General features: G+C 43.7%; 1 protein-coding gene across 5 annotated transcripts in view; it reads left to right on the forward strand.

Annotated features, from left to right (window-relative positions):
• The window catches only part of Paxip1 (PAX interacting protein 1), a 55,745-nt gene that overhangs the window by 23,224 nt on the left and 9,847 nt on the right, over window positions 1-22,674 (forward strand). For all 5 annotated transcript variants that reach the window (XM_074060096.1, XM_074060107.1, XM_074060101.1 and 2 more), the window contains 11 exons: window positions 1,125-1,757; window positions 7,225-7,945; window positions 8,717-8,811; window positions 11,652-11,747; window positions 12,868-13,005; window positions 13,590-13,711; window positions 14,128-14,312; window positions 15,374-15,417; window positions 17,967-18,037; window positions 20,261-20,363; window positions 21,829-21,997. In XM_074060096.1, coding sequence (XP_073916197.1) covers window positions 1,125-1,757; window positions 7,225-7,945; window positions 8,717-8,811; window positions 11,652-11,747; window positions 12,868-13,005; window positions 13,590-13,711; window positions 14,128-14,312; window positions 15,374-15,417; window positions 17,967-18,037; window positions 20,261-20,363; window positions 21,829-21,997 — 2,377 coding nt within the window. The remainder of the gene's footprint in view (window positions 1-1,124; window positions 1,758-7,224; window positions 7,946-8,716; window positions 8,812-11,651; window positions 11,748-12,867; window positions 13,006-13,589; window positions 13,712-14,127; window positions 14,313-15,373; window positions 15,418-17,966; window positions 18,038-20,260; window positions 20,364-21,828; window positions 21,998-22,674) is intronic.

Genomic DNA, 22,674 nt, shown 5'->3' on the forward strand with positions numbered 1-22,674 from the left:
CTTACGAAGTCTATAATGGAGTATTTTTTATGCAAACTGGCCTTAACCCTTAATTCTCCTGCCTCATTCTCCTAAGTACTGGAATTGCAGGTGTGCAGCACCATGCCCGACCCTTCTGTTCTCCTTTCTGACAAAACAGTTGTTATTATTCTTGTCCCAGCCACACTCACCTTGGAAACTTTCTCTGAGTCCTCCAATGCACAGAGTGTGCTCCTTTGCTAGTGTTTTTACCACATTGTTTATTACAGATTTTCTGTTACGTTCGTGCTGCATGTGTAACTTCTCTCTCTCTGTCTTTGGTGGTACTGGCATTTGAACCTAAGGGCTTTGTGCTTGCTGGGTATGCACTCCACTGCTTGAGCTGTGCCCACGGCCCTTAACTTGTGTTTAGGACCAGGTGTGGTGCTGTTGTCAGTCAGATGCATGGCGCATCCTTTGAGTCTGCGGCCTTTCAGTGTCAGTTGGCCTGCAAAGCGAGCTTCATAGGCACCACATAATGGAGAAAGCTTTGCCCCCTTACCACACCCATGGTTCCCTCAGGAACTGTGAACCTATCCCATTTACCAGCTTTGTAAATAGTGTCAGTGCAGGTATACATGGCAGTGCATGCTTGTAGTCCAGCAACTTGGCATTGAGGAGGACTGTGAGTTCGAGACCAGCCTGGGCTGATTTCAAAATATCACCAAAAGGGCTGGAGGCATAGCTAGGTGGGAGAGTGCTTGCGTAACAAGTGAGGCCTGGGGTTCCATCTCTAGCCCTGAAAAAAAGTTTCTAAAAACTTAGCAGAATTTTGTTTTATAATTTTTCCATAGGATTCCTAGCTCTATGTATGTATTTAAAATGCCACTTGTAAAAGTCCATCTAGATCAACTCTTGTAGGACTACTGCTGCAGGCACAAGACCTTCATGTGGCACTGATGTGGTTTCTCCTGACCTTCAGCTCATGGCCTCCATCTAACAGGAGTCCAATAGGACTGTGGGCTTTTCCTCTGGGGAACTGCAGTGGAAGTGTCTGAGCATGGCAGCTGCATTCCTCCAAAAGCTCCCTTATTGGAAGGCTAATTCCAGCAGATGTGATGAGATTGACAGCTTTGTTCTGTTGTGTGTTTGTGCTTTACTCATAGGAGAAATACGAATGTGCTGTGAAGCGAGCAAGTATTAAAATTGTGACTCCTGATTGGGTCCTGGACTGCGTATCTGAGAAAACCAGAAAGGATGAAGTGTTTTATCATCCTCGTCTGATCATCTGTGAGGAGGAAGAAGAAGAGGAGGAGGAGGAAGAGGAGGAAAACGAGGAGCAGGACTCACAGAATGAGGGCAGCACAGAGGAGAGGTCGAGCCCGGCCAGCTCTCAGGAGGGCTCCCCTTCCGGTGACCAGCAGTTTTCACCCAAACCCAGCACTGAGACATCCAAAGGGGAGTTGATGTTTGATGACTCTTCGGATTCATCACCTGAAAAGCAAGAGCGGAATTTAAACTGGACCCCAGCAGAAGTCCCACAGCTTGCAACAGCAAAGCGCAGGCTGCCTCAGGGAAAAGAGCCTGGGCTCATTAACTTGTGTGACAATGTCCCGCCTGTACCAGGGAACATACTGCCTCCTGATGTCCGGGGTAACTTAATGGCTTCTGGACAGAACCTCCAAAGTTCAGAACGATCAGAAATGATGGCTGCGTGGAGCCCAGCCGTGCGGACGCTGAGAAATATCACTAATAATGCTGACATTCAGCAGGCTAACCGGCCGTCCAGTGTAGCTCATGTAAGTCCAGTCGAAGCACGAATGCCGTCTTTAAGAGTTGGAGTCCATGTCTTTTTCAGTGATGTGTATTGTTTTTGCTTCTTGAGACTGTAACCTACCTGCAGTATGTATTTGTGTGAGAGCTTATTTTACAGTCATACGGATATACATATACGCATGTATGCAGTCAGATGTCAGATAGTGGCTTTGGGCCAGGTGTCAACTACATTTATGATAGTGGTCCCATAAGAGTGTACGGCCTAGTGATGCAGTCGTCTTCGTTTGTGTAAGTACATTCTGACATATACACCACAGTGACATCTCAGAACACGTGTCTGGCTGCAAGTGTCATCACTCTGTATTTCAGTGTCAAGGTCTATCATATGAGAGTGTGGCAGCAGGAGGGATCTCGTGAGGAGGTGACATGAACCAGGGTTGAATGACAAGGAGGCCATGAGGAAGACTGAGGGCACAGTGTTCTAGGTGAAAGGAATAGCAAGTACAGTTGCTTAGCGTGCCCCAAGAGGAGAAGGTAATGAGTGAGGCAAGGGAGTGCTGGGAGGGATGGGGCGGGGCCTTGCCAGGGCACGGAGAGTAGTGTGGCTGCTGTGGACCTGAGTCCAGTGGGAGGTTCGCTAGGTGTTGTGTAACCTGAGGGGCAAGGGGAAGGACTCAGGGAGATCCCAAAAGAGGCTGTGGAAGGTGGAGTTTGGGAGGAGAGGCATGGGGCCAGTTTTCTGGTGATCCAGCAAGTGAGGGCTGTGTACTTCAGAGATGAAGAAAGGACATCTGAAGAACTGCATGTTTGAAGCCCTGGATTTTGGGCTTACCTTGCAGGTGATGAAGTGACAAAATGTTGGGCTGGCATTCTTAAAGTCCTGAAAAGTGGCAGACTTCAGAGGCTGAGCAGCAGCTGTCCTTTAGAATTGAGATCTCTGGGGTGGGCTTCAGGTACCTCCACTCCCTGACCCTTCCCATGAGATATTACATGGCTGTAATATCTAGAGGCGAGTGTGAGTTGTGCCTGACCACAGGCCCCGAGAGTGATTAGAATGAGGAGAAGGCCATGGAGGTAAGGTGGTCACAGAGCTGTCAGGTCAGGGCTTATCCTGGCAGGTGTCCCATCTGAGTACTGAAGTCACCTAAGGAAGAGGAGATGACAGATTGCAAAGAAGGGGCAGTTGCAGCCCTTCCAGGACTGAGGGAGGGTGTGTTCCGCTGACCCCACCCCCTGTACATAGTTTCCAGGAGGGCTGCGGATGCAGCCCCATAGCCACACTGCAGGACAGGGTTTAGAGGACAACAGGGGAGTGACCAGGAGAAAGTATGTGGGGAAAGCCCGAGGGCATTGTGAGTGGTCCAGGAGTGGTGGGCTGGAGTCTGAGAGGATTCTAACGTTTCTGGCCTCAGAATTATTAGGAGAGTGGTGAATCCACTGAGGTGGGAACTTGGAATATGAGCCAGTTCCATGAGCAGACCTGCCTGGGCCATCCAGGTGAACTTATCCTGAAAGCATCCGGAAGCGTGGACTGAAAAGATGTCAGAGCTGATTCAAGAGCTAGATGAAAGAGCTGTAAAGGCTCTGGCGGCTCAAGAATGTTGAGAAGTTATGGGTGGCACACATCCATTTGAAACAGAAAGAAAACGCTCTTTGCTTTCTGCTCCGTGTAATGTGGAAAAACGGTGTAGCTCAGTTACTACTTGTTTCTCCTGTATTGTACATTTTTCAAATAGAATGGATGCAGGTTTAAGTCAGCGATCCCAAGTCTGTGTTTGGATTTAAACTGCTGTTATTTGAAAAGGAAATAAGTGACAGCACTGGGGAGTTGGGCACGACCTCAGGAGACAGCTTGGTACTCAGCTCTGGCTCCAGAGGAGGGAACGGGGCCACTCAGCCAGTTACAGTGAGTGAAGAATTGGATCACTGCAGTGCTGATTGCAGAGACTTTCTGGGATCTTTTCAACAAAGTAAGGATATAAGAATATTTTACTGCTAAATGTGAAGAAAATTAATTTTTGGATTGTTGGTATTGTTTATTTTTTTTTGCGGGAGGTGGGGTGTTCCCAGAACCAGCCCTTAGCAAGGATTCACATTTAAGAAGTTTATTGGGAGAGGAAGGAAACTCTGATAGTAAAAGAGGAAAGCATGCAAAAGAAGGCAGCCAACCCCGGGTGCTGTCAAGTAAATTATCACCGTGACAATGCCACCTCCATCCCCTGGTGCCTGGGTGTGGAGAGGCCTCGGAAGAACGCATGGCCTAGTATTTACACTCCAGCTTCTTCAGCCGTTGGCAACTAGACACGGGGCAGGTGTGTCATTCCCTGGCACTTCCAGCCTGCAGCAGTGATGGGCAAGGAAACTTGGGGTCCAAGAAAACTCTTGGGCAAAGAAAAGCAGTGACGGCAGTTGGCACTGGTGGTATTGGGGTTTGAACTCAGGACTTTGTGCTTGCTGGGCAGGTGCTCTACTTCTTGAGCCATGTCTACAGCCCTATTTTTTTGTTTTTTTTTTTGGCACGTTCTCACCATGTATCCCAGGATGGCCTGGAACTCTCGATCCTCCTGCCGCAGTCTTCCAAGTTCTAGGACTACAGGTGCATGCCATCACACTTAGCTGGGAAAATGAAGTTTTGGAGTGATAGAAATATGAGACAGGCTTAGTTTAATATTCAGTCTTGGTGGCGGGCATAACTGTCAAACTCCTGTTTAAACTGCAAGTTTATTCTGGTTAGCAGTCCTATGATACACATGGTGACGCTTTATGTATTATGGCAGTAGCTCGGATTAGGTAATTTAAAGGATTATGACAGTTATTACAGAAAAATTCAAAGCTGACATTCATTCAGAAATGTTTGCAGTAAGGTACAATTATGAAATCAAGTAATTAGGATTCCTACTTTTTCTTAAATTCCTCAGGGTTAATGTGTTTTCAGCCAGAGGCAGATGGGAAAGTGATGTGAAAAGTGCAGCAGGTGTGCTGATAGCCATCTTTTTTAAAGCCCTGAGCCACACTTCCAGTCCATTTTGTTTTGGTTGTTTTGATATTTTTGGTGGTACATAGGTCAGCCATGGCGGGGACCTTTGCGTCAAAAGCCCAAGGCAGAAACAGCTCCAAGTTGCCTTCCTCATCCCCTCACCTCGTGATGTCCCCATGCAGAGGGAGGCTAAGAGGGCCCAACTGCCTCCCTGTGTGCCCCCATGCCCTGTGCTGGCATCTGCTCCCTTGTTTGTATGGGGAAGCCCACCTGGACTGAGTCAGTGGCACAGAGAGGGTTGCAACATGTGACAGACAACAGGTTTGGCCCATTCATTGTGGCAGGCAGAGTTTATTTCCTTATGACCCTCCACTTTTCCATAGTTACTTCTGAGGGTGAAAAGAAAGATATGTACAAAATGAAAATAATCAAGTGATACCAAATTACACAGAGTGAAAAGTAAACTCCCTCCTGCCTCTTTCTTCGGGCCGGCCCATGACAGCTCACAGCCAAGCTCTTTGTGCCTGCAGGTGTCTCCACGTGCTTTTCTGTAGACTCATTGGCAGTGCTAGGTGCTGCTCAGCTTCCCGGGTGGTGTGTGGTGAGGCTAATTTTCCCCTTCACTTTTCTGGGCATTTAAAAATTACTTTTTATTTAAAAAATTGTTTATTATCCTTTTGTTGTTGTACTAGAGGTACATTGTGACATTTGCAAAAGTGCTTACAATATATCTTAGTTAAACTCACCCCCTCCACTATTCTCCTTTATCCCACCTCCTTCCATTCTTAGAATAGTTGAAACTATTCTTAGTTTTTCATTTTCATACATGAGAACATAATACTTCTACCACATTCACCCTCCTACATCCTTTCCTTATCATCCCCCTCTCACTGGTACCAACCCCCAGACAGGACCTGATTTACAACCCTATCCTCCATTTCTGAGAAAAAACATATTTTTGTTGACAATATCTATACAGGAGTTTCATGATGACATTTCCATGTATGTATGAATTGTAACCTGAATTGGTTTATCCCCTCCATTTTCCTCCTTTCTGCCTTAGTTGTCATCTTTTGGTGAGTTCAGCAGATTTAAAAATTCTATATTCTTCTTGTATAGAAAGTACGTCACCCATATTCACCTTCTTTACTTCCTTCTTTTACCCTTCCCCTCCCATTTTGTTACTTATAGAGAGGAAACAATTCTTAGGCTAGTTTCTATGATAAGTTGGTTTCAAATGTTTGTTATTTGAACATGTTGAACAAAATTCATTGTATAATATGTTTCTTCAATTTTATTCAGTACTCTGTACAATGTAATGAAAATAATTTGATACTCTGCTTGATGGGCATCTCGTCATCACCGTCCTGTTACTGCCTCCCACTTCAACACAGACAGGGTTTTCAGCTTGCTCCCTAGGAGGGATGCAGTCTGGTGTGAGTGATTTTCTTTAGCTTGAAACACTTTTGTCTATGTAAAGAGCTCACATCCTTGGTTGAGGAAGGATAATTTGCCAGCTGTAGCAATGATTTCTTAGGGGAAATGGCATCAGGTTTGCCATTTAAGCAGACCTGTTATTGGGGTTTTGCCTGTCCCTGTTATGTCACATGCATTGCACAGAGCAGGATACAGTGAGGGAGGAGAAGGTGGCCTTGCTAGGTGTAGCTGCTGTGTGAGCTGCTGCTGGTGGGAAGCTTGAGTCGCCTGCCTTTGTCTGAACGCCTTGCTTTCATCAGGAAGGTGACTCCCTGGGGGCTTTCCTTTGTTGGGCTCTGGGTCACAGGGTAAGAGGAAGTGGAAGATGGCAGCCCTGGAAAGAAGTTTCGGGGTGAGGCTGCATCTGACTGCCACATGCCTTTTCTGCCTGTCATCCTCCAGCATCCTTGGTCAAGAGCAGGCCATGGAGCTATGGGAGAGAGATAGCTGTAGAGAGATAGATGTCAGGGAGCCTCTGGCTTAGGAACAAGGGAACAAAACAGCACTGCCATCTTGCTTTGCTACTGTGTCACTGTTCTCTAAATACAGCAGTGAACGAATCTTTATATTCATGAGCTCCTTCCTTCCTCTGTGTACACTTGTTTTTTTTTTTTACAGTACTGGGGTTTGAACTCAGAGCCTACACCTTGAGCCACTCCAGTCCTTTCTTGTGATGGGTTATTTTTTTGAGATAGGGTCTCATGAACTATTTGTCCAGGCTGGCCTTGAACCACTATCCTCTGGATCTCTGCCTCCTGAGTTACTACCATTGCAGGCGTGAGCCACCAGTGCTCGGCTCCTATGTACACTTCCAAATGTTGGTATTGTCAAAGTACTGGTTTCCTTACTTGTTTTATTGGTGTTTGTGATACATAGTAAATACACAAGAAAATGCAGTATCGTTTGTGATGTCTCCAACCATTTAATGCATCTATGTAGTTGAATATTAACTTTGTCCTGTTGCGCTGTTGATGGAGAGATGAATTAGTACCTTTCAGGAGCTGTTGATAATGACTTGGCCTCACTTTGTTTCCTAGATCTTACAGTCCCTTTCAGCACCCACGAAAAATCTAGACCAGCAGGTGAATCACAGCCAGCAGGGACACACCAATGCCAATGCTGTGCTGTTTGGGCAGGTGAAAGGAGCTGCGGAGACACACATGCTCCAGCAGCACCATCAGCCCCAGCCGCAGCCCCCACTACCACCGCAACACCCAGTTCTCCACCTCCAGCCACAGCAGATTATGCAGCTGCAGCAGCAGCAGCAGCAGCAGCAGCAGCAGCAACAGCAGCAACAGATGTCCCAGCAAGCCTACCCACAACCACCGGCACATCAGTTCCCACAGCAGCAGCAAGTCCATCAGCATCAGTTTCCTCAGCAACAGATGCAGTTTCCGCAGCAACAGTTGCATCCTCAGCAGCAGCTGCATCGCCCTCAGCAGCAGCTGCAGCCGTTTCCCCAGCAGCATGCCCTGCAGCAGCAATTGCACCAGCTGCAGCAGCACCAGCTGCAGCAGCACCAGCTAGCACAGTTGCAGCAGCAGCAGCAGCAGCAGCACAACTTGCTCCAGCAGCAGCAGCTCCAGCGCCTGCACCAGCAGCAGCAGCAGCAACAGATGCAGAATCAGGCAGCGCAACACTTGAGCCAATCTTCCCAGGCGCTGCAGCACCAGGTCCAGCCCCAGCCGCCTCCGCAGCCCCAGCAGCTGCTTCCACCCCAGCAGCAGCAGCTTTTTGGACATGACCCAGCAGTGGAGAGTTAGTAATGGGGTTTCTTTTTTCTTTCTCTACCTGTGGCATACTTGCATAAGTGCTGTGAGGGCGTGCATAAGGATTCCTACCGAATAATCATTACAAAATGGAGAATGCACATCTTTTTGCAGTACTGGGGTTTGAACTCAGGGCTTTGTGCTTGGTAGGCAGGTGCTCTACCACTTGAGCCACTTTTTGCTTTCAGTTAGTTTTCAAAGAGGCTCTTGTGTTTATGCCTATGCTGGCCTAGACTGTGAACCTCCTACTTATATTTCCCATGTGGGTGGGCTGACAGAAGCATGCCACCCTGTCCAGCTTTTTATTGGTTGAAATGGGAGTCTCCCAAACTTTTTGCCCAAACTGGCCTCACACTGATATGCTCCCAATCTCCACCTCCTGAGTAGCTGAGATCACAGATGTGAGCCAAGGCTCCCAGCTACAACGTACCCAACAAAACAAGTTGTAATGGGATAAGTATGGCTTCTTCTGTACTTGGGCAATCATATTTGAAGTGAATGATGGTGTTTGGCAGAACATCTTAGAGTATTTAGTGGTCAGGCATAATTGTTTAGTTTTGGTTTTTAACGATTTTTATTATAGACAGCCAAATCACTATATTTGTAGTAATATTCCACATGTCCTTAGATTACTGGTGGATACTTCATGGTCAAGACCGATTAACTTAATAAATTCACACTGAACTAGGCAAAATCGCTTTCAGTTTTTGTGCATGCATATTCATAGTTTAAATTTTTTTCTTGTATCATTCTGTTCTAGTTCCAGAAGAAGGCTTCTTACTAGGATGTGTGTTTGCGATTGCGGATTATCCAGAGCAGATGTCTGATAAGCAGCTGCTGGCCACCTGGAAAAGGGTGAGCTGTGCTGGGAAGAAGTAAACTTGGTACTTGAAGAGCTTTCATGAGTGTGGACTGCCTGTTTGTTCAGCCAAGTTCACCAAGACACATCTGGGTGCCTTCTCTGTGATGGGCAGATCACTTTTCTGGGTGTTAGTTTCCTCACTTGTTAGGCAAAGTGTTGGTGTTGGGCTTCGTTATTCTTAAGATATTTGTCTATAATTAGGGGACTAGAATAAGGTCAGGTATTTGACCTTTGATAGGGATCATCAGCCTGTGCGTATTTTAACCATTTTGTTTCTCCAAAGGCAAATGTTAAGAGAATCCTAGAATCTCCAGGCTAGAAGGAACCTCAGGGTCTTCTAGTCTAATTGTGGGATGATAGTCCATTTATTTATGCATTATTTTGCATGGTAGCCTTTAAAGAAAACACCTTTTCTTGCTAAACAAGGTCAAAACTGAGTCTTTTTTTTTGGGAGGGGGTACTGGGGTTTGAATTCAGGGCCTACGCCTTGGGCCACTCCACCAGCCCTTTTTTGTGATGGGTCGTTTTGCGATAGGGTCTCACGAACTATTTGCCTGGGCTGGCTTCAAAATGTGATTCTTCTGATCTCTGCCTCCTGAGTAACTAGGATTACTGGTGTGAGCCACTGGTGCCCAACAGGACTGAGTCTTTAATGTGTGTATAGGTGTATGTGTGTATATATATATATATATAGAGAGAGAGAGAGAGAGAGAGAGAGAGAGAGAGAGTATGAGTGTGAGTGTTAGTTTAAGTAGGTTTAAAACCCATCTTGAATGTACTTTACTGTAAATATTTCTGGTTTAAACCTGATTTGTGCCAAGCATGCTGCAAGACTGAGTCATGTTGAGTAAGCAGAGCTAGGCAAACTGACAGACACATAGGAAAAGTATCGCTTTGTCTGGTGGTGTGGATAGAGGTACCATAGGGCATTATGGAGTCTGAGAAAAGAATATGAACCAATCATGTTAGGTATGTTAAAAAGTTTGGAAGAGGTGGTTCCTGAGCTGAATATCACAGGATGAGGAGGAGTAAGAATTGGGGGAGGATGGTCCAAATAGACCAGGTTAGGCAAAGGCAGGCACCTACAGAAATTGATGGGGGAGGATTTATGGGAAGTCCACAAGCCTGTGCGGATGGCCCATGAGACAGGGAGAAGAAGGGACAAAGGCTGGCCACTCCAGCTGTGTTAGGGAATTTGAATTTTCCTCCTTACAACCCTTAGAGGAAAGTGGAGAATAAAGTGGTCAGGTGTTCACGTTGTGTGGAATTGCTGGCTTTGAGGCTGCCCAGCCAAGAGATAATAAGCGAGCCAAGGCAGGCATTTCTCCAAATTACAACAGCAGAAATGTAAAAAACACAGAAGTTTTAGAGAAAACACAGAAGCTTTAGAAGGTGACATTTAGAAACCTTTCCTAAAAAGCAGAATAAAACTCATAGTTATAAAACTTAATAAAAGTTGTTTTTTTTAAATTTTGTTTTAATTTAAAGAATGAGTACAAGAGGTCCAGCATTAAATAATAGGAGCTCGGGGCCAAAGAAAACAAAGGAGGAAAACTATTACAGAAAATAGCTTTAAAGAAAGATACATGTTCCAGACAGAACAGAAACGAAAAGAGCAAAACTGTTACAGAAAACAGCTTTAAATAAAGGACACACGTTCCAGACGGGACAGAAACGAAAAGAGCAATATTGAACCTGCTGTGAGAGTTCAGAGCTTTTGAGAGAAAACTGTTAGAAGATCAAGGTTAGGACAGTGTCCAGCACCTCCAGTGCAGCATGCAGCCAGTTAGACAGTCGAGCGGCTTCTTCAGAATTCTCACAGACAGTAATTTCCAACCTGGAATTACATACGCTGTCAGCCAAACGATCCCGTGGAACAAAGGTATTTTCAGACTTCCACGGTCACAGAATTTACCTCTTGTACTCAGTTTTGGGAAGGCACTGCATGTGGCATCCAAGAAATGGGAATGACCCGAAATGGACAGGGAGTTCTTTGGGTAAAAATGAAGGGAACCCCAAGTAGATGGCAAAGCCATGGCATAATCTATGTGAGAGAGAATGTATGAGATCTTCAGAAGAAGCCACCTGTGATTGATTTGGGGACATTGGAAAGCAGGGCAAGGGTAGGGGGCTGTTGGCTCTCTCTTGAGTGTCCTTCAACCACATCTATGAACAGTTAGGGTAAATAAACTGATTCAAATAAATACATTTGAAAGTAGGAAGTGAAACAGAATCAGGGCTTTGTTTAAGTTAACCTTTTTAACATACAATATATTCCTCCTTCCAGCAGCGGACAGGATTTTGAATTTTGTCTGTTGTCTAGTGCCCTGTAGCCGTTGTAGTTAGGAGAGAATGCCTTCCTAACTCCCAAACTTAATTTGTTTGCAAATAAACTTTTGGTATTCATTAACTTGATTCTCATTTGCTTTTCTGGTGTAGAGTGGTGGTTCCTGAGGGGAGTGAATCTGCCCCTGTGGGGCATTTGGCAACTCTAGAGACTTTGTTACTATCTGGGGTGGGGGGCGGTGCTACTGGCAACCAGTGGGTGGAGGTCAGAGGTCAGGGAGGTACCCCACAAAATGTCAGTAGTGTGAGATGGAGACACCCACGTTTTTCTTCTGGAAATCTAGAGGAAGCAAGTATTGCAGTTCACTTTCTCTCTGTAGTCCTGGATAGAAAAGTTTGAAATATTGCTGTTACATATTATTTATACTGTGGGGAAATAAAGTATATAAATGTGGTCAATTCTTTTAATAGCTGTCTTGAAATTACAATTATCTTGTACTCTGGGTAATTGAGATTGCTGACAGTTTTGGTTGGGTCTTTTGTGTAGATAATCCAGGCACACGGTGGCACTGTGGACCCCACATTCACGAGCCGATGTACACATCTTCTCTGCGAGAGCCAAGTCAGTAGCATGTATGCACAGGTAAGGAAGGTGGCCCACCTGTGACTTAGAGTTCCGTTCAGTTTTTATGCAGCCTTAGACTCTAGGGCTTACTATTTGGGGAAAGAACTTTTTTCTACCTTTAAAAATAGTGAAATTAATTACTTCTTAATTTTCATCCAGTGTTCTGTGGCTAGATACTTTTGTGGACACCATTGACTTAGAGCAGTAGAGATGGAAATTCCTGGTAGAGTTAGGGAAAGGGTAGTAGGTACTTCCAGTCATCACCAACGCAGTGTTGAAGAAAGGGATTTCCTACCTTGTGTGGCTTTGCAGCGCCCAGCCTGGGAAGTCAGTTACCTTATCGAGTATGAGCTAGTTCTCTTCCATACTACCTCCTTTACCACTAATGTTTCATTCACTTCTCTTTTCCTAAAATGCTCTTATTTGTTGACAGATGAATCCTAATGTGTTTATGACAAATGACCTTTAAGGACCCCTCTCCTAATGCTAAGGACCCCTCTCCTAATACCTAAGGAGGTAGCATTGTGGGTTCTGCTTTGCAATTAAACATGGAGAATACTGTGATCTTCCTCCTCTGGATAATTTTAGATGGCTGGTTACAGTTTTACACCTTGTTTTATTTGGGATCCTTTGTATTCTTATGTGGTATATTAATTTTTTTTATTATTTCTTGTGATATTGGTGTTTGAACTCAGGGCCTCACACTTGCTGGGCAGGCACCCTGCCTCCACTTTGTGTGTGTGTGTGTGTGTGTTGGGTATTCTTGAGATAGGGTCTTGAACTATTTGAACTACAGTCCTCCTGGTCTCTGCCTCCTGAGTAGCTAGGGTTACAGGCGTGGGCCACCAGTGCCCAGATGGGGGATTTTAATTTTGATGATCATTTACGTTATCTCTTGGAAAATTTGTTTCTTTTATTCCCCATTGGGGGCTCTTGTTCATAGATAGATAGTAACATATTTAAGTTGTATCAAGAGTCAGTAGCTACATCGTCATAGCTTGTCTTTAATAAATTGTGTGCTAAATGTCATGAATTCTTTTGGTTATAGGACTTCTAAAAAGGTGGTGTTGTGGTTATACCATTTTGTGTTTAGTGCAGTAAAAAATCCAAAACAAACCTCTAATTTTATGTTTCATAGGCGATCCGGGAAAGAAAGAGATGTGTGACTGCACACTGGCTGAACACAGTCCTGAAGAAGAAGAAAATGGTGCCACCTCACCGAGCCTTGCATTTCCCTGTGGCGTTCCCGCCGGGAGGAAAGCCATGTTCGCAGCACGTAAGGCAGAGGGCAATAATCGTGTCCTGATGGGCCGTGTCTTTCGCTGCTCTGCGTCAGGTTTCCTTTACTTTGGCCCAGGATAGAAGTGCCTGGCCTAAAAAGTACCTTAATTCCTCTTGCTCCCCTGAATAGTTTTCTGCAGATCACTGGCAGATATTTAATGGGTTCTCCAAAGTCTTTGACGGTATCAAACCCTTAAAGGCAGCCGCTGTTGGGCAGAACCTTATCAATACTTGTGGGCTCTCCCACTTAAATTATCTCAAAATTGGGATCAGAAAGGAAAATAACGGGCTGACTGATGTTTATGTGCTTAACAAAATAACTTAGAATCACCTGAGCAATGACATATTAATGCAAGGAGTATTTTCCATATTTGTGAGCTCATGTTTCTTTTTCCTTCCTCTGTATGGAGCATGCCAACCATTAATAAAATCTCCTCTTGATGTTCTTCAGAATAATATTGCCTAATATGTCCTATAATGCCAAAAGAATAATGAAAAAATACGTATAAAACTAAAACATCGAGGAAATCATACTTAAGTTTATTTTTTAAAAACATTATTTGTTCTTTTTCTCTGTAGATTATCTCTGTGACTGGATTTGTTGACAGTGACAGAGATGACCTGAAGTTAATGGCATACTTGGCAGGTGCCAAATACACGGGCTATTTGTGCCGCAGCAACACAGTCCTCATCTGTAAAGAGTAAGTCAAGTTTGGAGGCCATTTTTAATTTAAATTTACACACAATGGAGGGGTAGTTCAATTCTGTTTCTTAATACATACAATTTTTTGAAATCAAAGTCTAATAAAAGGATGGCAATGATATTCATGACAGTGTTAGCAGAAATACCTGTAAAACATTTGAACCGATGAGTCTAGATGAGTTAGAGAATCTAGGCAACAGGAATAAGGTGAAAGCAGTAGATGTGGTCCCATGATCCTGTCTGAGCTCGGAAGTGCCTTTAACTGCCAGCCATGGATCACCAGCATCTTTGCCAAAATATGCCTGCCACCTGTTATGAAAAAATTTTTTATCAGCTTTTGTTGAAAATAAATATAATGTGAGTTATTGTATGGCACTAACATTTACTAAATGTGATTTCTCCTCCAAAAAAAAGACCAAGTGGTCTAAAATATGAAAAAGCCAAAGAGTGGAGGATCCCGTGTGTGAATGCTCAGTGGCTTGGGGACATCCTGCTGGGAAACTTGGAGGCGCTGCGGCCCATCCAGTATAGCCGCTACACAGCGTTCAATCTACAGGACCCGTTCGCGCCCACCCAGCACTTGGTGTTAAGTCTTCTAGGTAAGCGAGCTCCAGGGGCTGTCCATCCTGCTGAGATGGGCGTTAGACCTGCTTCTGCTACCTGCTTACTTACACCAATACCATGCTTGGCTTTAGTACTCTAACTGGGTTTTTACTCATTTCCTTTTTCCTTTCCACGTTTTTTCATCTCCCCACTCTGCCCAGGAGTTTTGTTGGTTTGATATCAGTAGAGTCTTACAAGCATTTGAAAGCCTTCTTAGCCTTGTGTCTCACATCAGGTCGATCCTGTCACTGCCATGCTTTGATGACTTGCTGTTACCTCCCAGACATTACAGTGCTTCCTGTAGTGGCCTTTTGGTATTTACACAACTCCTTAAGGGAGGACAATCCCCATTGTAAATAGTCGGACAGTGAGTTTTAATTCTGCATTTACAGAATTGAACATGATTCAAAACAGGTAATTCAAGTGGTGCTTTGCCATTTTCTTAAGGAAGCCCAGTCTGATTTTGGATGGCTTTAATCACAAGAAAGCTCTTCTTCATCTTTGACTTTGACTTGTGTCCCTGTAACATCCCTGCTGGTCTGCTCTGAGCCCTGAGGCCAGTTCCAGAGGGACTGGTCTTGTGGAGATGTCCACTCTCAACACAGCATGAGTGTGCTACTCCCTTCAACCAGCCCTCTCTAGTACTGGAAAGACCACTGTTTCAGGCTGTCCTTCCTTTTTACCCTCTCTTCATAGCTGGTGTTACAGACCAGACTGTGGGAGGCCCAGAACTGGACACCATCTTCTAGAAATGTCTAGCCACTCAACACACAGTGGGATGTGTGTACCTTTGGTTGAATCATAGTGTTTGCTGCTAATTTTCTGTTGATAAGACGTGATGTGACAGATTGACACACTCATAGAACAGCTTCTATTCTTTCCAATTCACCTTGCAAAGTTTTTTCTATATTTAAGTATTGTACTTACACTTACTCCTACTAAAAGTTGTAAACTAAGCCACCCAGAGTTAACAGCCCTGGAAAAGACTTCTACAGCAGGACTCTTCTGTGTAAATAGTGTGCACTTACTGTGAAAAGTAACATCTTTCTCTCTTCAGATGCATGGAGAATCCCATTGAAAGTCTCAGCAGAGTTATTGATGGTATGTTAATTTAATTCCTTACTTTGGCTATTAGCATGTTAGTAAAATGCTGCAGGGAAGTATTTGTAAATTAAAATTTCTTTTATCATTTGTCAAGTGGTAATGAATGAAGGCTGTGTCTTCCCACTTGTCATAAAATGTGTAGTGTGCCCTAGCTGTGTTTGTTTCTCTTAGTTGGTGATGATTGTCAGTCCTTCATATATAAATGTGAGGAGCGTTACTTGCTTCAAAGAGCTATGTGATTGAGTCCAGTGTTGGAAAGCAGAATGAAATCTGAAGACTGCTTCTTGTTTGTCATAGGATTGTTGTAGGTTGAGAACCATTTAGAAGCATTTAGATGAGCTGGGTGCCAGTGTCTCACTCCTGTAATTCTAGGCACCCGGGAGGCAGAGATCAGGAGGACTGCAGTTCGAAGCCAGCCTGGGCAAATAGTTCATGAGACCCTATCTCGAAAAACCTTTCACAAAAAAGGACTGGTGGAATAGCTCAAGGCGAAGGCCCTGAGTTCAAACACCAGTACTGCAAAAAAAAAAAAAAAAAAAAAAAAGATAGAAGCAGTAGATGTGTGACGGGAGGGGGCGGGTGGTCTCTCTGATAGGAGACTTCAGGATAGAACATTCTGAAAGGGCCTTCTGTTGTCAGTTACAGTACAAGTAAGGCCTGTCTTACATGAGGGGCTGTCCACATTCTAACTGATCATGTTTGATGAGTAAAATATTGCTCTTTTATGTTTTTGTTGGTACTGGAGTTTGAGGGCCTCATGTTTCCTAGGCAGGCGGTCTTACTGCTTGAGCCACTCTGCCAGCCCAAAATGTGCTTTTTCTGCATTAATATTTATTCAGTTACAATCAGGACCTATTCAGTAATTTTACTTTAGAATTTGTTGTTACTTGTCACTCACCATTGCAAGAAAGCGATATTTTTATTGTTGGTCAGTAATAGTGTAATTTAAAGGCTTAGGACAAGTGCATGTTATTATAAATGTATTATTTTATATTTTTTAAAAATGGACTTTCAGTGTGCCTGTAGTCCTAGTTACTCAGGAAGCTGAGGCAAGAGGGTTCCTTGAGCCCATGAGTTCAAGGCTAGCATGGGTAGCATAGCAAGAACTTGTTTCTCAAAAAAAAAAAGAAAAAGGACCTCCATATCCTCTGCCCATTTATTTTTATAGCAATATTCTGTCACACGCAGAGGTGATCAAGGGCACATGCTGGGACAACCATGTGAGAATGCAGTCTTAACCGGGATCCCAGGCAGCTCGGAGCTGCCTGTCCTGATACTGCCCTGCTGACTCAGCTCTGTTCCAGGTCTCCTAGGAAACCTTCTTTAGAGTTTGCTGTCTTGTTTACTTAATACTAATGAGGTGGTCAGATAAACTAGTAATTATGACTTAAGTAAACATGACCAGCTCTGACATATCAGCAAAAGCAAACACCCTCCTAGATCATAAAGGAGATTTAAAGAGGTGATCAGAAGTTTTTCTTCTCAAACCACGTGGTTTATATTCTGAAATTGCCAGGGTTCCATGTGTTGATTTCTCTAAGATCACAGAAGGCCTTGTTATCCTCTTCATCCACCTCTCTGCTAACTTCTGTTCTTGCCAGCAGCGATTGATACTGGGCCTTGAGCGCAGGGCTTCATGCTTGCTAGGTAGGTGTTCTACTACTTGAGCCAAACCCTCAGCCCGAGGAGTCGTTTTCTTATAGAGGTTGTGGGAAGAAAAGTAGAAACCTTCCTGCCAGTTGTTGAAAACTTGATCCTTTGAGTCTGAGAGGGTTAATAGATTGCAAAAGTGTTGTAGATTTGCTAGTGCTTACCTTGGTTGTCTAGCTATGACAGCAATACTTGTAGTTCAGATAAGTTAATATGATTGAGAGGTAGTTCAAACTGTAAAACATGAACATATAAAATGTCTTTTGGAAAGAACCTCTGAGTTTAAAATGTGGAGGAGTAAATAGTGAATTAGAGAGACAGATGTTACCTTGGCAAGGGCCCCACAGAGAATCCCATTGTCTTCCTCCCTCCCTCTTGGTGGGTGTGGACATCTTCCCGAGACAGTGTGGGGTTCAGTGTTTCATCCTGGTGTTTGTGACACTGTTGATCTGATTGTCACATAGTGTCTTTTGTAACACCCTAAGTGATGATCTGTTTTAGAAATTGTCTTTTCTTTAAGGACACATAATTGCAGATACTGTGTTTTCTACATCCTGAGTTGGGACATGGGACAAAGAACTTAAAGATGGCTAGTTCAGAGTTAAGGACTGCATGTGTAATGTGAGGTGAGGAAAGAAAGATGAAGATATTTGAAAGAACTGAGAGGAGTTGGTGAGTGGGGAAGTCAACAAAATGAAGCAGAGGCTCTCTGGAGTGCTGGCTTTTACTCCTAGCTGCATTATGCCAGTCATCTTTCTAGGCAAATACCAGTATGGACTTGGTAGAGAGCATGTTCTTTCATGTGATTAAGATTTGGTTATTTGACACAAATATCTTGATGCTTCTGTTTTACTTGGAGATTGATTTGATTAAAGTGGATAACATTTTAATTACAGGGTGTGAGATTACCTCCCAAACTGAAGCAGAATGAAGTAGCTAATATTCAGCCTTCTTCCAAAAGAGCCAGGTATGAATAATTTTGAGGGACAGGGAGGGTTTGGTTACCTGTGATGGGTCTGTTGTGGAAAATTTTTGGCGACTGGGGAAAGTTTCTAAGACTTCACAGTGGATGGGATCTGAGAGGAGACTGTTTGCTCTCCATAACATTATTGCAGTATGTCTCATTTTAGAGATGAGACTTGGGATCGTTTCTGTGAAATAAAATGAGCCTTTCTCTTTAAGCAAAACTGTACCAGAATCCCTTTGTTTGAACCCAGCTGCTGTGGGGGAGACAGACTGGGAGAGCTGGAGCCCAGCCCAAGACCGAGCACTGGGCATTGGGCCTCTCAGGTGTCACCTCGTGGCTGCCAGCTCTCAGTGAGTCTGGTGGAAAATGGGGCCCTGGTCTGCTTCAGAATGACGTGTGCACCCACATGACGTGTCGAGTTGGGCTTGCGTTGCACGGTGAGGTGCAAAGCTTTTGGTTCGTCTGGTATAGACGTGCTTGGTCAGTACGAGTCAGTAGAGTCCTGCAGTCAGGAAGTTAGCAAGGCCCAGCAGATGCGGAAGTCTTTGGGACCCTGGAGTGCGCTTACTTCCCACTGTGCCTGGCAAGGCACAGCTTTTGAAGCCCTTCACAGTCAGCAATCTCGTTTTTCCTTCTCTCTGCTTTTCATCTTTCTCTCCTTCACTCCCCCGTATCCAGAGCACAGACTAAATAAAAATTCTCATTTTGGGATTATATTTTTTAAGCCTACGATCAGATTGCCATAGATTAACGTTTTCCTAGATCATCTCAATTTGTTCTTCTCTTTTTTCTTTTTTTTTTGGCGGCACTGGGGTTTGGACTTAGGGCCTCATGCTTACCACTTGAGCCACTCCACCAGCCCTGGGTCATCTCATTTAAATAGAAATGGAGAAATAAGATTTGAACAAGTATAAGAGGCATGTAAAACATGGAAAGGTTAGATTTCAACATGTGCTTCAGGACAGCAGCCTGGTCCATGCCCTTGGTGAAGACAGGGCTAGAACTGACGTATCAGTGAGCAGGACAAGGAGCCGCCAGAGCACACAGAGTTACTTCAAAGCTCCATGTAAGGGGCTGGCAGAATGGCTTAGTGGTAGCACATGAGACCGCGGGCTCTATCTCCTCCACCACAAAAATTAAATAAATAAAAAATTTAACGTTAAAAATGGGAAGCAGTAGCCAGGCACCAGTGGCTCATGCCTGTAATCCTAGCTACTCGGGAAGCAGAGTTCAGGAGTCTCATGGTTCAAAGCCAGCCTGGGCAAATAGTTCGGGAGGCCCTACCTCAAAAAACCTCAACACAAAAAAGGGCTGGCAAAGTGGTTCAGGTGGTAGAGTGCCTGACTAGCAAGTGTGGGGCTCTGAGTTCAAGCCCCACTACCACCAAAAACAAAAATTGGGAAGAAGCAGTACAATGGTTAAGCCAGCAAAATCAGTGAAACATAAAAATGGTGTTAATGTTTTTTCCTTTTTAAAACCCAATTAAAACCAAAATGACTTGGTAGGGATAGGTGGGAAAGAGGAGAGTATCAATCTTAACCAAAGTTACCTAGGTGCTTTTCTCAAAAAGTTTTCGTTAGGGTCTTTTTGGAGGGTGACCTTATGTAACTGGTGGGAAAGAAAGGACAGTAATATATCGAAACTTTCTTATAAGAATAAAAAGCATACTGTACATGGTGGGTCATGTCTGTATTCCCAGCTATTTGGGAGGTGTCGATCAGGAGGACTATGGTTAAAGGCCAGCCCTGGCAAGAAGTTGCAAGACCCCATCTCAACCAATAAAAAGCTGGACATGGTGCATTTACCTGCCATCCAAGCTAGCAGGAGGCATGGATAGGAGGGTCTTGGTCTAGGCTGACCTGAGCATAAACTTGAGACTCTGTTAAAAAGAGCTAAAGCAGTAGAGCGTTTGCTTATGCCAGGCCCTGGTGAGCTCTGGTTTACTAAAGACCATGTTTATTTTATTTATTTATTTTGTGCGGTACTGGGGTTTGAACTCAGGGCCTACACCTTGAGCTACGCCACCAAACCATTCTTTTGAAGAGATTTTGAGATAGGGTCTCATGAACTACTTGCCCAGCTGCTTTTAAACCACCATCCTCCTGATCACTGCCTCCTGAGTAGCTAGGATTACAGGCGTGAGCTGCTGGCACCCGGCTAAGAGCATGTTTATTTTAAGTAAATATTGAAGTCATCGTTATTTTGTGTGTATTTGTTTTACAGAATTGAAGATATTCCACCTCCTACTAAAAAGTTGACACCAGAATTGACCCCTTTTGTGCTTTTCACAGGATTTGAGCCTGTCCAAGTTCAGCAGTATATTAAGGTAAAATTTTGTTCTATATTGAAGGATTTTTAGCATTGTACCTTTCTGTACATACTTACTTCAGGTTAGCCATTTATTCAATGGCCATTTAACCAGGAATATCCTACTGTAATAGACTTTATGGTACTTTATAATAAAGTAACAACTAGTCAGTGACTTCTTGCCTTGTTCTTTGCTATTATTTGATGCTTAGTTACTTTTTCTTTTCTTTCTTTTTTTTTTTTGGCAGTACTGGGGGTCTGAACTCAGGACCTCATGCTTGCTAGGCAGGCTCTCTACCACACCAGCCCATTTGGTTTCCTACAGCTATAGAAATATGATTCAGATACATGTGAGCATTTAATAGGCTACTTGAATATCATTTTTATAAAGACACTGATTTCAAAGTGGGCTGAGCATCTTCAGGTTCTCTGATTAAAACAGACTACCAAAATTTGTTTTCTGGGAAGAGTGAGGCCAGTCCTGGAGGGGAAGGTGTTGTGTATTTGTGTAGACAAAAGATGGGAACAAAGTTGTAAATATATTTTTTCAAAGAACAATTGCAAGGAATGATGGATTTTGTTACTTGTACAGTGTTTCATTCGTTTTGTTTTGGTGGTCAAGTAAGTTGACCTGTATCAGGTTAGAGTCATAGATTTTACTCTTAATTCTTTTAAGGCAATGAAATAGTTATTAATGCTGCTATTATACATTTAGCATGATTTAATTTTTCTGCCTTTAAGATATGAGTAGAGCTGTAAAGAGATGTTTTCTTTATATGCTCATATCTTTGTCTGTTTCTGTGCCATGACTTTTGAAAGTGGACATAGTGTGCTGATGCTGTTGAGTAGCCACTGGTTGTTTGAAAGTCTGGGCAGATTCAGTCTGTACTGCAAAGTGAGCTGTGATGTTTTTGGGCTTTGTATTTATGCAGACAGATGAGTAACTGATGTTTGGAGAACTCATATATTTTTTTTCACCATCTTATTTTGTATACATATTTGCTTAAAGTCGAATTTCTAGGTGTTTGTAAGTAGCTTACATTGTCTGGATCCAAGGTATGCTGCAAGGACAGCCTGAAGTAAATAGTAAAATGGGAAATAACATCTTTTTAAAGATAGGCTTAGATATTTTAATACACTAAGTTAAGATATTTCCTTTCTCTGGTAGCAGTGCTGATTGATATCTGGCTGCTAGGCCACCATTCACAGGCATAGCCAAGAGAACAGCACACAGACCACCAAAACCAAGCCCCACCAGTTCACCCTGTATCATGGTTGACAATTCCTGTTTTGATCCCTATTTGTGTAGAGCTAATTACAATAGTGTCCCCTTCAGATTCTCCTCTTTGCTTATCTCGTTTTGCTTTTCCTGTCACACAGTGCTTGGGACTGAGGACAGCCCTTGTAAGTCCCATCTTTGGACAGGTGCCCTGTTGTGCCCTGCTGATTGTCATTTTCCCTTTCTGATCTGTTTGTGGCATCAGAAGCTCTACATCCTGGGCGGGGAGGTGGCTGAATCCACACAGAAGTGCACCCACCTCATTGCCAGCAAAGTGACGCGCACCGTGAAGTTCCTGACGGCTATCTCCGTGGTGAAGCACATTGTGACTCCAGAGTGGCTGGAGGAGGGCTTCAAGTGTCAGAAGTTCATTGGTGGGTAGTGTCATCTGCACCACGATTTTTAGTGACAAGGTTTCAAATCCTTTTTCTGGAATTTATCTCCATTTTCAGCCCAATATACATCTGGTTTTTTTTTTTTTTTAATTATTTGATAATTATTCATTTAAATTTATAAATTTATTTTATATCCCAGTGACTTCTTTGATTGGTATCTTTACATTTTATTATGAAATACAAAGACTTGATCATTTGAATGAGATCAAGGGAAAAATGCCCCTTTTTGTTTTTTCTTTATTAGTATATTTTGCTTGAAAATCTGGCTGTAAAACAAAATTCCTTCCGTGCAGTAAAGTGTAACTTGTCCGTTTGGAAAGAAAATAGGTACACATAGATGTCCTGGCAGTTTGAATATCAGTTCACTTAGGATGGAAAGTGGCTGCCTACTCTGGCACAGAGCCCCTTTGATGAGTGTATTTAGGGCTTCCTCTTAGCTTTGTAGAGACACTGAAATGTTTTTAGATCCTTGCTAAGTAGGCATGATTATAAATCTCCGTGACTTTTCCATAGACGCTATGGAGCCCAGGTGAACCTGTACCTTCATGTCTTCAGTGGCAGCACTGTCATTCCATGTCTGCAGAGTTGGTGTCCCCAGCCCATCCCCCAGGCCTGGAACCTTAAGCCTTCCTGAGCATGACCTGTGTCCTCTTTTG

Source organism: Castor canadensis, chromosome 2, assembly GCF_047511655.1.
Source record: "Castor canadensis chromosome 2, mCasCan1.hap1v2, whole genome shotgun sequence".
NCBI lineage: Eukaryota > Metazoa > Chordata > Mammalia > Rodentia > Castoridae > Castor > Castor canadensis.